We start from the raw sequence: 15,445 nt of genomic DNA, 5'->3' as shown, positions 1-15,445 counted from the left end.
GCTTGTCATTCCATTTGTATATGTAGATGCTGTTTTTCTTTTTAATAAGATAGGGAAAGCAGGCTATTTTTTGCCCCTCTTGAAAGTTAATCAATCTGTTTTTTGCGTTGTGTTGCAGTTTTTTGCTTCCTCTTCCTTCTGTAAAGTTCTTCCTGGGTATTGAGTCTCTCACGAACATGTTTAACCATTCTCTTCAGCAAACTGAAGTCGGGAAGAAAGGACTGTTATACCCCAGGGATTCTGTTTTGTTCAGAAATTCTACCTGGATTTAAGGGTTCATTTTGTGCACTTATCTCTGGTGTCTCTTGCATAATATGCTGTGCTGAGTTCAGGCTCAGGTACCTCATCCTTTCTGCTGCCTCTTTTACTGTGGCCTGATAGAATCATAGTATCATCGAATCATAGTATCACCAAGGTTGGAAAAGACCTCCAAGGTCATCTGGTCCAACTGTCCACCTATCACCAGTAGGTGAATCCACTGAATCGTGTCCCTCAGTAGAACATCTAAACATTTCTTGAACACCTCCAGGGACTCCACCACCTCCCTAGGCAGCCCATTCCAGCACCTGACCACTCTCTCAGAGAAGAATTTTTTTCTAACATCCAAGCTGAATCTCCCCTGGTGCATCTGGAGGCCATTCCCTCTCATCCTGTCGCTAGTTAACACAGGTGAAGAGGCCGACCCCACCTCACCACAGCCTCCCTTCAGGCAGTTGCAGAGAGCCATAAGGTCTCCCCTGAGCCTCCTCCAGACTGAACGATCTCAGTTCTCTCAGCCGTTCCCCATAAGACTGGTGCTCCTCACAGCTTCACGGCCCTTCTCTGAATATGCTCCAGGGCCTCAATGCTTTTCTTGTAGTGAGAGGCCCAAAACTACTGAAAAATATGCTAAGACAAGAGGATAGACTCTTAATGGTTTGTGTTTACAAATTTAGCTTTTTACTTTGATGCAAACTGAACAGGGAAAAATGTTTCTGGAGGTATTTTGGGGCTCTGAAATGTTGTGAACTGTCTACTGCTTACATGTACTGCTTGACTGATTTTTTTTTTTGAGTAATGCATGATCACTGACTGTTCAGAGGTGGAAAGAGCCTTCACTAGTGCTGTGCTGGCTTTCCTGGGGGAGAGAAGAGAGTACAGAACCAAGTGGTTGTTTCTTGTGGAAATACTGAAATTCGTATAGTACCAGGTACTGGTGGGTAAGCCAAAAGGAGCAACCATAACTTAGAAATCACTAACCATAAAACATCTCCCCTAGGCTTTAGAAATACTGATATTGTCTCTCTTACCACATCCTTGTGTGTGCTGGCTGGTACATTGATTACTTGTAGCTTGGCATACTGAGTTCCAGTCAGGTGAGTGCAGGTTAGCTTTTTCCTGGTTTTCCAGGCAAAGAAGGATGAGTTGGGTGCAGCGCAAGTCCCAGCTTCATCTAGGCAGTGTTTGGGAAACCAGGTGGTTGCTGGCAGTGTCACTTCACTGCCTGTGGCTCAGGAGAACATGCTTCTGGGTTTTATTTGTGGTTGAATGCCCAAAGGATGTAGAGCGTCCTGACCTTCCTTCTGCTGTTGGGGCCAGGGAGGAGAATTTCTCTGGCTTTGTGGATTCCTTTTTTCTGGACCTGTGGTTTTTCCCCTTAGCTCTTGGGTGAGATCAGGGACGTGCACACAGCCGGTGTGGAGCGTGGCTCGAGTCCAGGGACTGTTCTGGTATCTGGCATTAAAATCCATAGCAGAGGAATGTTCCACTGCAGTAGCTGCCTGGAGAGTCGAGTGCCTCTTTGCTTGCGACGTGGTGATTTCTTAATGTCACTCCTTTATTTTATATTTTGTTTAAAAGATCTCTGAAGGTGAGCATCTTTCACGTTTGTATTTGTTGTCATGTGAGTGATCTGTTAGTCCTTCTGTTGATTTAAAAAAAAAATTATACCAAAAAATGTTACATGCCCATATTTCAGTATTTGTTTCTAAGGTGATCTGTGTTTGACCAGAAGGCTTGAGTACATTTTGAGTCCGCAGCCAAAGCACCCCTGCTTATCTTTCATGAGGGTGAGAATTATTACTTGGTAACTGGGAAATGAGATGTAAGGTTTAATTTGAGTTTTTTTAAGCACTTCCCTCCTTTGTTCTGTAGCGTAGAAGTTCTTGTCTATGTGACACTCGTTGCTTTTCTTAGCTTCTGCATGGGAACGAGTGGAAAGTTCAAAGTGTAAAAGTAAATTCTCAAATCCAGACCAAAAGTTCCACAGGCAAATTTGCAAAAAGCCTGAGTAAAGATAAAGGAATTGGAAAGAGGCTGTTTTTAGCTGCTCTCTGTGCGGCATTTCCATCATGTTCCTAATGACAGCTCATCTTTTCTCATCTCTTTTTCCTTTATGAGTAGCATCTACTTGAGGCAGTTTTCTGAATTTCTTTTTTGAACTATTCTGAGGAAAAAATATTATCCATTATGAAATATATTTTTTTTTCTTTTTGTGTTAAGAAATAAATTAGTTCTGGTTTTGGGTTGCCATGTCATTCATTATAACTGGTATTCTGAACCTAGAAAAGGGCATTGGTATTCTCATGAATTTCTCACCTTCGTATCTGATCTTTTCCTGATATCTCCCTTATTCTAGACATAATCACCATAGTTTTTAAGGTGAAGTTAGAAAAGGGACAAAACTGAACCATGTGTGCATCTCCACCCTCCCAGGTGGGCAAGGGACAGATGATGGCTGTTTCTCCAAGCCATCTTTCAGCCTGGGCTCTCCCATTTCCCACAGAGGTGGCACTAGCACAGCAATGCTGCATCCCACGCCAGGTGGGCACCAGTGGAGAGTGCATAGCATGCTGCTCACCCTAATGGCCTGTCTTGTGGGCACAGCGCTCTGTGATTTGTTGTAGCTCAGTGGGTTCTTATTCATGGTCGTTGCAGTTAATACTGCTGCAGAAATCAGGCTGCAATCCGGCATTATTACTGCGCTGGGCTCTTACCCTGGGTAACTGCCGCTGTCTGCTGTGATGGAGGTGTAAATCTCCTGCCTGAGCTGCTATAAATCCATGGCTGAAATGCAGCATCTGTAAATGTGGTGTTTTTTCTCACTGTGGAGCGGTTAGCAGAGGTGTACAGTGGTGGGTTGGTTTTTTTTTACGTTTACTGTTTCTGTGCGCAGTCCCCAAAGTAGCCATCTCCTCTCTGCCCTGCCCAGTGTCCAGGTATCCCTGTCGTTCTGTGCTCTGACCTTGCATTTAACCCCGCTAACTGAACGCTGTGCTCCTCAGCTGCTGTCTTGAACGTGGAGCAAAGAGGTTTTATTGCTGCATGTTTATGTAGGCTATAAAAGACGAGAGTCGTCTGCCATAAGCTTTCAGCACCTTTTAACAGCTGCTCAAAAATTCATCCCAACATAAAAACGGAGCGAACAGTGAGTGCTAAGGAATGGCAATGAGCAGCGCTGCTCCCCACATGTACATGTGGCTTCTCAGCATCTCCTAAGGGCCTGCAGCGTGCCCGAGGGTGTGGGCACAGGGCTGCATGGAGCTGCAGCCGCCAGCAAAGGAGGCACAGGGGCAGGTGGGGCCTGCTTCTTCCCAGCAGGGTTGTGATGTAGCACAGCCTGGCTCTGTGGGGGAGAAGCCCTCACCCCGGCAGCACCATTTTAGCTGCTCTTGGTTGAAGCCCATACCTTTGAACTGCAGGAACTGGCAAGATGAGAGCAGTCATCTTCTCTTTCCCTCGCTGCCTAGTGCTTAGCTCCCCAAACATGTACAAAAAAGAGACCTTCTGGCCTGAGGCCTTTCTGCCTGACAGACAGATTTTTTGCCAGGAGATGTGTGGCTGCAGAGCACTGCTCTTGGTGTGTGTTGAGGTGGCCCCCAGGTTGCTTGAGCCCTGAGCAAGGCTGATTATATGAAGTAAGTTATCTGGTGGGAGCTTATAGGTAAGCTATTAAAAGGATACCTTGTCCTGTTAATCACTGTCCCCTTCAGGCTAAATATCCAACTCTGGCTTTCTGTGTATGCTGAGCTGAAAAACACATGCCTCGCTTACCTTTTCAGCTTCTGGTGGTGTGGGCAGTGTCTTTCTATGAAAGATACATCAAAGGAGAATTTGAAACTTTGAGTACTGAATCTAAATGCACTGATCAAACTCACACTTAAGTGTAAAGGCTGCTGAAAATTTCCACTAAATTAAGCAATTCGGCTGCAAACGGTTCACTTGCAATCCCTTCAAAGCCTGTGGATAGGCTTCTCTTATCCAGAAATCCTGTTTATCCCCTGGTCTTTGAATAATCTCAGGACCCATTGTACAGTAACTAATGTGGAGGGTTTATCAAATGGGCTATTTAGCTGTGCTTTTTCTCTCTCTTCTTTCCTCCTTCTCTCTCTTTTTTTTTTTTTTCTTTTTTTTTTTTTTTAAAGCATGTGATTTTGTTTTATTTAAGAAATGGAGCTGTTTGAGCTTCAGGTGCAGTCAGGCTGGCAGCTCTGGTACCGCAGGTATTTCATCTACCCAGAATTCTGTCCTGAAGTCTGTAACTTATGCTTGTCTTGTGCTTTGGAAAAAAAACAGAGCACTTTCTGTTGTTGTTGATTCTTTTATCTAATGGTTTTCACTTTCAAGCCACTAAAAAAGACAAAGATGATTTTCATTTACCAGTATTCATGTAAACTGCTATTAGTTTGTGTTTAACAAATGTAATGTGGAGTGTTGTTGGATGGCAGGACTGATGGGAATGTACATGCGGTTGTGTTGGTACTTGTTTGGAATGCCTAGCTGGTTCCTGCTGTGATCCTTCCTTTGTTAAGTAATTATTCAGAATTTTCACCTTCTCCACTCTTCATACTTGTTGTATGTCTAAAAACTGATTCCGAAAAGCCTGATATCTTGTTATTAATGGAGCTGGCGTGGAATTTCTGTAAGAATTTCTTTCTTATACCTTTGATGGCTTTACAAACTTCAGAGCTACCCTTATGGGTGACCTAGGTTGTGACCAGAAGATTTCAGTGGCATCAGCCTCCACTTTCTGTAATTATTTACAAAGTGCCTTTCATTTTACCTGGACCCCTTTGGGCTTGGTTTTTCTTCCCTTAAAGGTGAACTGTGATTGTGTATTCCGTGGAGAGATAACAAGACTGGGGGTGATCGTTTCCATACACTGTGCCCAAAAGTTCTCCTTCAGGGGAATTCTTCCTTTTCTACTCTGGAATTGGCATGAGCTGGCAGGTCCCTGCAGTGTGTCATCTTCTGATGGTCACCATCAACACCTTTTTGTTTTTTCTTCCTTAGGATGCGTCAGGATGAAACGCCACAGGCATCTGAGCACCAGTGACAGTTCAGACAATGAGAGTAAGTAGCATGTGCTAGTTTTTCTTTGGTCTGTCACCTCCTTGTGGTTTCCTTCTGTGGTTTGAGGGCAAACTGTTTTACCTCGTATAATTAAAACAGTGTTTCTTCGTTGATTTCTTCTCATCTTCTGTGGTCTTCTATGTTTCTAGATCCTGTTTTGGGAGGAAAACGAGACTAAACTTGTGGTGGAGTTAAATTTACTTAGAAATCGAGGCTAAATTTTTCAGAGTTGAGAAAAATAATTCTTTACTCCAAGAGAAACTTTTCTGTCCAGAGAAGCTTTTGCACGGCTCGAGCTGTCTGAAAGTCCTGCTGTCTCATATGCTGAGCCTCAGCCTTAAGACCGAGCTGTTAGAGCTCGTTTTGCAGCATATGGTTCTTCATCATTCTTCTTTGCTCTGGTGGCCTGCTCGTCTGGTAGACAAGTCAATGAAATTTGTTAAAAATTCCTTAGCACATCTGGCTGAGGTTGCAGCTTCCTCTTGTGCCTGTTAAGAAACTGTAGGCAGAGTCTTGCTTGTTTCTTTAAAACCTATGGCCATCTCATAATGCTGTATTTAACAGTGATTCATTAACATGTTTATTACAGCTCAGTAACGTACTGAACTAACATGTTGCTCTGAGATGTTTAGACATTGCACTATATTTCCTGCCTTTCTCATCAGTATCCTTTAGTGTCACTGCTTTTTTTCACGTTGCTTTTCTAGCACTTGCAAGCTCTGTCTCAGTTTTGCTCCTCCTTCCACTTCAGATAGAAAGGCAATGAAGGGCAGTGGTCTGCATGTTTGTTCTGTTTATTCACACTTGTACTGATCAGAGCAGAATGTACCCATAAATTTGGAGAGCTGTGGTTTTACAAAGAACAAATGGAAAAGGAGGAGCCGTATTCAAGCCTACAGGCTACAGAAGAGCTTTTTGCCCATATCTTATCAAGAATTAGATAAGTCACGAGATTGGAGTGCCTTGTGTTGCACTGAGGGATTGTGAATTGAAATTAGTTACAATGGTTCTTTTTTTGTTTGTTTTTTTAAACAGGTCCTTCCACTTCCTTTTCTTCTTGTGCTAAATACAGGAGCAAGTCAAAAACACCAGCAAATGAACAAAAGAAACCTGCTGAGGTAAGAACCAAGCTTAAAGACTGGTTACCAGTGTTTTTTGTCATGTCGTTTTCAAGTTTCTATGCCTTGAAATAGTGAGCTTTGAACTGGTGCCAGCTCATTCTTTGGTTACCTGTTGCCTCCATGACACTGTTTTTCCTCATTGTGTGATTAATACAGGAACTCTGGCATCTTATCATGACTTATGGCATTGCAGACAGTGACATGTAGTTCTTTCTTCCCCTGAAATGTAGACTCATGTTGATACTGAAAAAGCTGGTCTGGTCTTGTGATTTGAAAGCATGCTACAGAAGGAAGTAGCTCGCATATATGTGTGTATGAGAAAGATGCCTTCTTTCTGCTTTAGGATAGAACAGTGGGACACCCCAGTGGGTGAGTTACATAGGAGCAGTGCTTACTCTCCTGCCACTTTCTCACTATTCACTTGTTCCCTTCAGTAAGAGTTTTATTTTGCCTTCCCTGCCTATCAACACCTATCACCACTCTCACTGGATCTGCATTTGCTAATTGAGTCCTTTTCCATTGGTGTTTATGTACAATGCAGTACTGAAATCCATCCTAGCAACGATTCCCATCTGTTGCCCTTCTTGGGGAGGATTTGTTGGCTGCCTTCTCCATATTTGATGCTTGCTTTCTTGAGGGCTGAAGTCAGATAACTGCAAATAGGAGAAATGTTTCTTGTAGTTAATTCCCTCTGCTTGCTGTCACATTCCCTCCAAATGAGTCCTTCAGCATGCTGGTATGACTGTTGATGCCCGAGGTTACTGAGAAAAAGACTGACAAAACATACTTTTCTTCTGTGGAATGTAAAACTGAGAGTTATGTCCCAGAAGTAATTCTTTGTACAGTAAGAGCAGGTTTTTAGCTGCTTACGTTCTACTATGAGAGGCTGTGTAAACATAAAGCTTGTGTTCATATACCAAAAGCTATTCAGCAAACATACTTCATGCTTCCTTTTTGAATGTTGCCCAGTAGACTAATTCAGTTTGATAAAAGGTAAATGCTTGAGAAGTGTCCTCTGTTTTGTAAGCTTAATTTTCATTACAAGTTAATTGAAGAGGATGTAAAGATTCATTTTGTAAAAGGGAATCCTGTGTGAATGTTTCAAGAAGAGCAAAATTGGCCAGAACTAACTACACAGTGTTTGTTTGCAGCCACCAAGAAGGTTAAGAAAAGTCTATTGTACTTTTTACCTTTAAAGTCTTTGAGGATTGTGGTTCTGTGAGAATGTAAATCTCAAAACAGCTTGTGGCTGTTGAGTTCTTGTAATCATTGCTCATGTTTCACTTAGCAGTAGCTTTCTTACTTGCCAAGCTGGGCAAATGGGAACAGAAACAAATCCATTTCTAGACTTGCTGTTTCAAATACACCTTAGCACCAGTCCCTTCACCCTGCCTTGCTTTTTTCTGCCTAAAAATTGTCCTGTTACTGTTTACTTTCCCTTTTCTCCATACTGTGTGGATGCATAAACAATAATTACGAAAATGTGGTCCATGAATACAGCTTGCAAGTGTTCTTATTTACATAAACTTCTAGGAGGAATTAAAATGCACAGTGTTTTCGGTTCTTCCTTCTGTGATCTTCCTTGCTGTTTTCTACCTGCTTCAAGACCAAATTTCAAGCCCATCAAAACTTGAAAAATACAAAACTTTGAAGAACAAAGCCTAGAATATACACTGAGTTTTAAAAGTGTATGTCATAACATCATCATTCTTGTAATGCTGGCATCTTTCTTGCATCTTTTGTTTAAGAGCTCCCCTCCCCAGTTTAAAAAATAATTTGAAAAATCAAATCTTAGAAGATGTCCTCTTTTGCAAGAGTGTCCCAAGTACAATATTGCAATATTAAAGATTAAAATTAGAAAAACAAAACGGGAAAAGTAAAGTTCTCTGAGAAGGGGACTGGTAGGGAGGGTGGCAGTCATGATCTCTACCCTTGGTACGTAAGACTCTTGGCTATCCTTCCTGTTTTTCCTTTCCTTCTGCTGGGAGCAAGCATTCCTTCCAAGCCCTAGAAAATCATATGCTGGAGATTGCATGCAGTGGTGCATTGCATGAAGCGCTGTTGTCAGCAGAGCATTGCAATTTATTATTAACACACCAACTAGTGACAAGAGTGTAAAGCAAAGACTGACCCTATCACACACCCTTCAAAAAATCATGTTACAGTAATTCCACAAGTTTTTTGTGCTAGTATTGGATAGAAATGTGAAATTTCGGGCTGACAGCATCCTTTCAGCAAGGGATCTCTTGAGCAAGTTGGCAGTGCTCTGCTTTCATTCACCTCTGCTTGCCAGGCAGCAGACTGTTTCTTGAGTTAGTGATGCAGAAAATCTAAAAGGTCAAAGCTATAAATAGCTGTTTGGGAATTTTTTTGCTCATGGTCTTCATACATTAATTTTTCTTTCATGCCAGTAAGCCTGGCTTTCTCGATTATATTGCATGTGGATACATAGGATTTTCTCCACCTTCTCAGCCATCTCTAGATTATTATCTACTATCTGGGTTCTCTTTCCAAATGAAAGCTCATTTTCAGAATTGTGACTGACAATCAGGTTAGCATATTTGTCTGCTGCTCCACAAGACTCGTTTGTAGCTGCCTTGCTCCTCTGTGGTCGCCTATAAAACCCCAAAGGTGGGTGCAGCTGAGGGCTGCGTGCCTTGCCTCTTGTTTTCTTCAGGAAGGAAGCAGATGCAGGCAATGGTATCAGGGGAGTGAGGTTCATAGAATGGCTTAGGTTGGAAAGGACCTCAAAGATTGTGTAGCCCCAACCCCTGCTGTGGCAGGGCTGCCCCCCACCAGCTCAGCTGCCCATCCAACCTGGCCTTGAGCGCCTCCAGGGATGGGGCACCACAGCTTCTCTGCGCAGCTGTGCCAGCGCCTCACTGTCCCCTGAGTGAAAAATTTCCACCTAACATGTACTGTAAATCTCCCCTCTTGTACTGCGGGACAGGGAATGGTGTTGGAGTGCAGATGTCCAAGCCTATTCTCTGGGCCTGCCTATCAGACATTTGCATCTGCGCAGAAGGGACGCTTCTGAGTGGGACCTTCTTGTGTCACCCTCCTGCTCGGAGAAGATGAGGAAAATCTAAGATGATGCTGCGGAGCAAGGCTGCAGCTCTTTCTCTTGTGCTCCTTTTGGGTTGTAATCTATTGCAAGCAACTGAAATGGTGTCTTGACAATTCTGCTATCCAATTAGCTTTAGCATTTACTTTGAATAATTAATGTTAAGGCATCAGGCAGGCCTGCAGTATATGTCTGAACAGTTTTTCAGAGCTTCATGATGGTGTTGGCTGTGTGCCAGTTGCAGAGTTGCCCCTTATGGACCTGAGCTGAGACAGGAGGGGCTCAGCTCTGAACAGTAGGCTGCGTGGGAGTAGCAGGTTAGGAGCATTTGGATGTCTGGCTCAGCATGAAACCTGTGCTTTGCTGTTTCCTGTCTCCTTGGAAGCTGCAGCAGAAAACGATGGCAGAATAGTTGGAATCATTTTTGCAGGGAAAACCTTTTAGCTGGGCCATCCTGAAAGGCTGACTGTTTCTTTTGCCTCGAGCTAGTGGGGGCACAAAAGAGCCAGAGAGATTTATATGACACTCAAGCTTATGTATTATTTTTTAGTACTTGCTCCATCTTAAAACTGTAAAAGGAGTTAAGTTAAAATCGTGGTGGTTTTCTGTCTGGAACCTACCCATATAAGGTGGCAGTATTTTACCTCTTTTTGCAAATAGGGTTTTGAATCCCGTGGCAATTGTAGTTCTTGGTCCCTCATTGCTGATAGTGACAGCTGTGTTATCATGTGAAATGTAGCTTGTCTTCCACAAGAAAATGGCCTGCTTTCATTACTTGCGTATGTGGAACTTTTTTTTAGTGGCGTTTAACTGTCACATAAATTGTAGGTCTTGATCCTGAGGAGCACCCTGTAAGATTAGACTGCGAGCAGAGAATGGATTCTTTTGGCAGTTTGAAAGCGGTCATTTTTGTTCTGTGAATGAATGGACGCCGTGATTAAATCATATTGCTTGGCGTGTGCCATGCATAATGGAACGGGAGACTGTCACCTTTCTGTGTGCACCTACCTTAGAAGATTCTGAATTAACTTTAATGACTCTGTCATCTTTGCAGCCTTCTCAAGACCACTGGTCAACATGCCTTGTGCATTTTGATGAGCTCCGTTTTAGCCTGTGTGGGCTAGTTGATTTTGAAGAAGAACATACAGTACTTTCATGTGCATCAGAAATGCAACCTTGCTGGTTATTTTTTTTGATCTTTTCGCTTTTAGCAAAGGGTGACCAGAATGCTTAAGGGCATGGAAGAGCCTGCTTGTGAAAAAGCTGAGCTGTTTTGCTTTTGGAACTGGATGAGTAGGCAAAGCAGTTAAGTATAAATGGTCTGGAGAGAGCAGAGGTAGAGCTTCAGTCCTGCCTGTCTTTGTGGCAGAGGAACTGGGAAGGGCAAGACAATATGAACGAGGCCAGAAGTTAAGTCTGTTGCAATTAATAGGATATCCTTTTGCATGCACCATATAATTAGACTGTGAAGCTCATCTGCCACAGGAAGTTGTTGAGACTGAGAATTAAACATGATTATAAAAGGAATTGAACAGATGAGAATGAGTACAGATTTTTCTAAATATCTGTTTAATTAATACCATTTTGAAAAATTGATTGTTAGGATTAATTCCCAAATCTGAAGCTTATGTCTGAAGAAAACCTGACATGCTCTTACACAGCTCTTGCGCGTTTTTCTGGCTCATGAGATAACACTGTCAGAGACTTGATGTTAGGTATGGTTGATTTACTGTCTGATTTCCTGACTTTTCCTACATACACCTGTAAAGGAGGCTCAGAAGACTTGTGGCTGCTCCATTGAAAGATGCAGTGTTTCATTTTCCCGAGTCTTGGATGATACATAAAAATAGTTTTTGGGAGTGGGAGTTTGAAGATTAGGATTTACTGCAGAACTTATTCAAATTATTGAGATGCTCCAGAAGCCCAGGCACAATGCTACACTCACTTCTGTCTGCCCTAGCTATTTTAACATTAGTTTTTCAGTCTAGTCAGTATACATCCCTGGAACTGTAGTTTCATTTTCATTCTTAAATTATTTTGCTTTTGATTTGCTTTGCTACAAAAAAAACCCCATCCAGCTCATCCTGTCTATAATAGGGTATACTCCTTTTTAATAAAGTGCCTCAATTCAGAAACTTAATGCCCAGATTGCAGTGTACTAACAATAACAATTCAACCTTGGGAAGACGAGCCTACCGAGTTCTGGAAAGTGGTGTGCACCTTGAGCTTCGTTCTCCATAGATAGGCAGCCTTTAGCAGACATTGTCAAACATCTATACGAAGATTAGATATGTTAGATGAGACTATCTGCTCAGATATGATGTGGTTATGTTACACATGTAATAGGTCTTAGTACCATTTAGCTTCCATGTTATCATTTATGGGGTGATTTTGGGTATAAACTGCTGCTTTGTAAATGTTGTTAATTTTTTGCTGGAGGTGTTGAGTAGTAGAATAAGCTTTGGTGCTTATGGGTAACTTTGGAATAATTAGATGCAATCCAGCAGAAATCCTGCTTTGATTGTTACAGCAACAGAGTGGTTGACATGTACTCCACTTAGACCTCTGATGTGTGCTTCCCACCAGTGGTCTTACCGTCGTGGAATTTAGTAACAGGTGGTCAAATGCTTAAAAGCTCAATGTCACAAGAAGTACCTTTTTTGTTGCTGTTTCAAAGAGATGATCCAGTCTGTTCTCCCGGACCACATGCATTTGGGCAGGATGCGGTGAGTGAGCAGTGAGATCAGTCAGTGTCAGTAGAAGCTTACAGGAGAGAATTGAAATAGATCTTTGACTCTTGTTTGATTGTGTTTTTTTGCAGTTCATTGGAATTTTGTTGTTGTTCTGGTTTTTGTTTTCCCAAAATGTGGCTTTAGATTTGTATTGCTTGGTAACAAAATGTTCTGTGCAGATCTGATATTTGCATTGCTTGCTGAAGATGGAGGCTGTAGAAGGCTGTTGTATGGTGAAGACTTGCTCTCTGTCTTGGATGCTAATGTTTCACTTAAGTTCTTTACAGCATTACTTGTACCCTCCATCACATCTCTGGTGGATAAGTATATTGCACACCAAATGATGTTCTTTGTTAGACAGAATTATTCTTTCATAGAGTCAGCACAGGAGGGAGGGTCGTGTGAGGAAGATTGTATATTGAATTTTCGTAGACTTCATGTTGAAGTCATGAACAGCTTTTGGTGATGCGTTTACAAACTTCTGATTCTGTGAGCTTCGTTTTCCTTGGACATGCTCTTCTAGCATAATTTCCAAATTGGACTTAGCCTGAAAAACAAACATGACACATGAACCATATCTTTCCATCCACAGCTCTGGAGTGTCACTGTAAGTGCTTGGTGGAGGAGCAGAGCATGCTTATTAAGGAGGATTTGTGTAGGATTTAGGCTTTATAGGCCCAGAGGCAGCAATGCATCTTTTAGAGGTGTCTGAGTTCTTGTTGCTTGAGCAAATCTTATCAGACTTTTCTGCAGAGCAAAAAGCTTGACTTGACCAAAGAGCAAGGTTTCCTCTTCTAGTTTTGAGTGTCAGCTTTGAAGTGTGAAAAACATTTTAGAGTTTCTTCATGAAATGCTTAGTATTATTTCTGTGACACAAGCCAACACTGTTTTCATTGACTTCATTCAGGCTAACTGCTGCACCGTTCTCAGCTGGAACTTAGAAGTTCCTGGCAGCTGAATGGAACCAAGTTCAGAACAAACAGTCGAGCACTAAGCAGGGCTTTCAATTGCTAAAAATACGTAAAACCGATCCCCCTGTCACACAGTAACCTCTGTGGAAGCTTCTGGTGGGTGGGCAGTTTCCTGTTCTGTGCACACTGGCCATGACCTGCCGCCTTCTAGTGCCGGAGCTCCCCTTGGCGAGGGCCTCTTCATGAAGTGCCCTGTGTCCTACCAGAGGGGTGGGAGGGCATTGCCTGCCTAGGCCAGCTGTGTTCCTTACTCAGTACTTCTCGATTCGTCTGGTGACAGATGATGCTGAAATAGAGTTGAAGGCTTGTGTATTGTGTGCACTGAGAAGTGTAACTGCTTTTGGGTTGCCACCAGCAAGTGGCTGCTGCCAGTGTGGGCTAACTGGGGAAGTAAAGGTGGCTGCTGCCAAGAGGAGGGGCTGTGCTATCAGTAGGACTGACCAGTGTCTTATGGAGGCAGTAAGAGTCCAAAAAGACACAACTGTGAGGAAAAGCTGGCTATCTAAATCCTGAACATGTGTGTCTGCTCCTCACTGAGTGGCCCAGACCTTAGCGTAGGAACTGGCTGCTGGAGTAAAAAATCATTTGATTGATAAGAAAGCTGTCTTTGGGTCCCCTGGGTGTTTTGGTTTACTTCCAGAACGCAGCACAGAGCGAGTGATAAAGACACATGTTTTGAAACATTGTCCTCTGAGAGTATTTTGCTGCTGGAAGACTGGCCGTGTGTGAGGACATGAGAAATGAGATGAGCTACAGGTTGGGACGTCTTTATGACAATTCCAGGCGTCTGCAGGAAATACTCAGTTGTACTTGGGCATGAAAAGCAAGGAAAGTATTGTTAGGAAATCTGAGCTGAGTTTGGCTTTTCTTTAGGTTTCAACAGTCACGTTTATATTGATGAAATCTTTTACCTTCAGTGATACCAATATTTGCAAACTGTAGCAATCTGAAGCAGAGAACTTAGCGTTGCTTACATGATACTAGACTGGTCAGGCACAGGGAAAAAAAAAAGTTCATGCTCCAAAGGTTTTGTGCTTTAAAAATAGAGATGGTACAGTTCACATACATAATGGATGATCAGAAGATGAATTTGCTGCTAAGCAATGTAGTTTGATGTAGTTGGAATACTAATGCCTTTCACAGCGTTTTTCATTCAGTGCTTGAAAAACACTGGGTTTGCTATGAGCCTCTCCTGTGTTTCTTCAGTGACTGAAAAGGTAGTTTGTAAAAGTGCTTTATGCTTTACCTTAGGTAAGGTTTGAGGAATATATTTTCTAATGATTAAACCAGTCATAGAATTTCTCACTGGATTATTTCTTCCTCATGGATTTCTATGGAACCGTGCCACACTAGTTTTCCTCATAAACCTAGCTCTACTTATAGCAAAGAATATGAACATTTCTTTTAAATGGTGTAGAACACATCACATTTTATTTTTGACATGTAGACATGCTGCTTGGATAAAAATGGGTGCTTATGGTCTTTCCACTTTCGCTCTTGTTTTCTCTAAAACCTAAAGAGCTGCAGACAGAAGGTTGCAGTAAACAGCCTGATGTAAAGCAAAGCAGATACTCCTTAGTAGTAAATACAGAAGCCTCAGGAGATTGCTGGTTGCTCTATATTGTTGAGTTCCCAGGTTGAGCTCCCAGCTGTCTGTGAGTGATACAGCTGTATCATGTAATGAAGCAACCCTTGTGCTCCAAGCTACCAGCAACCTCTTTCAATACTTGTTCCTAGTTAAAAGCATAGTGCTGCTTTTTTTTTTTGCTTCTTTTTCTTTTGTAGCAGTTAACTTGATGATTTCCAAGGACAGCTGAGAATTTTTGCAATAGACGTTAAGTGGTCTGGTGCTGTCAAATTGAAAAGGGTGCATTAAGATATTTGGCTCTGAAGTATTTTTATTACTATTCTCGCTACAAAACCGAATTTAGTAAGAAGGAGTTCAACCTTCCACAGCTTATTGCAGGGGTATTTTCCTTTTCATTTTATCACCCTTTGAAGATTTGATTTCTCATTGTGACAATACAGCTAATTAGTTGTAACGTCTCACCAACACCAAGCCACAGTCACTGCTCTGCTTTAATGAATGTTAAACTGGTGCAAGGTATCAACAGGGAGAAAAAAAACAACCAACAACAACAAAAACCAATCAAACAACAACAAAAGAGGGATTCATATGCCCTTTATTTAAATTTCATGCACCTCTATTTGACAGGTATTTACATT

General features: G+C 42.2%; 1 protein-coding gene across 10 annotated transcripts in view; it reads left to right on the top strand.

Annotated features, from left to right (window-relative positions):
• JADE3 (jade family PHD finger 3) overlaps positions 1-15,445 on the top strand; it is a 64,896-nt gene that overhangs the window by 28,802 nt on the left and 20,649 nt on the right. For all 10 annotated transcript variants that reach the window (XM_048934442.1, XM_048934436.1, XM_048934433.1 and 7 more), the window contains 2 exons: positions 5,272-5,331; positions 6,367-6,449. In XM_048934442.1, the coding sequence (XP_048790399.1) occupies positions 5,283-5,331; positions 6,367-6,449 (132 nt within the window). In that variant the 5' untranslated portion in view covers positions 5,272-5,282. The remainder of the gene's footprint in view (positions 1-5,271; positions 5,332-6,366; positions 6,450-15,445) is intronic.

This window comes from Lagopus muta, chromosome 1, assembly GCF_023343835.1.
Source record: "Lagopus muta isolate bLagMut1 chromosome 1, bLagMut1 primary, whole genome shotgun sequence".
Lineage (NCBI taxonomy): Eukaryota > Metazoa > Chordata > Aves > Galliformes > Phasianidae > Lagopus > Lagopus muta.
This window is presented reverse-complemented; position numbering and strand designations above follow the sequence as displayed.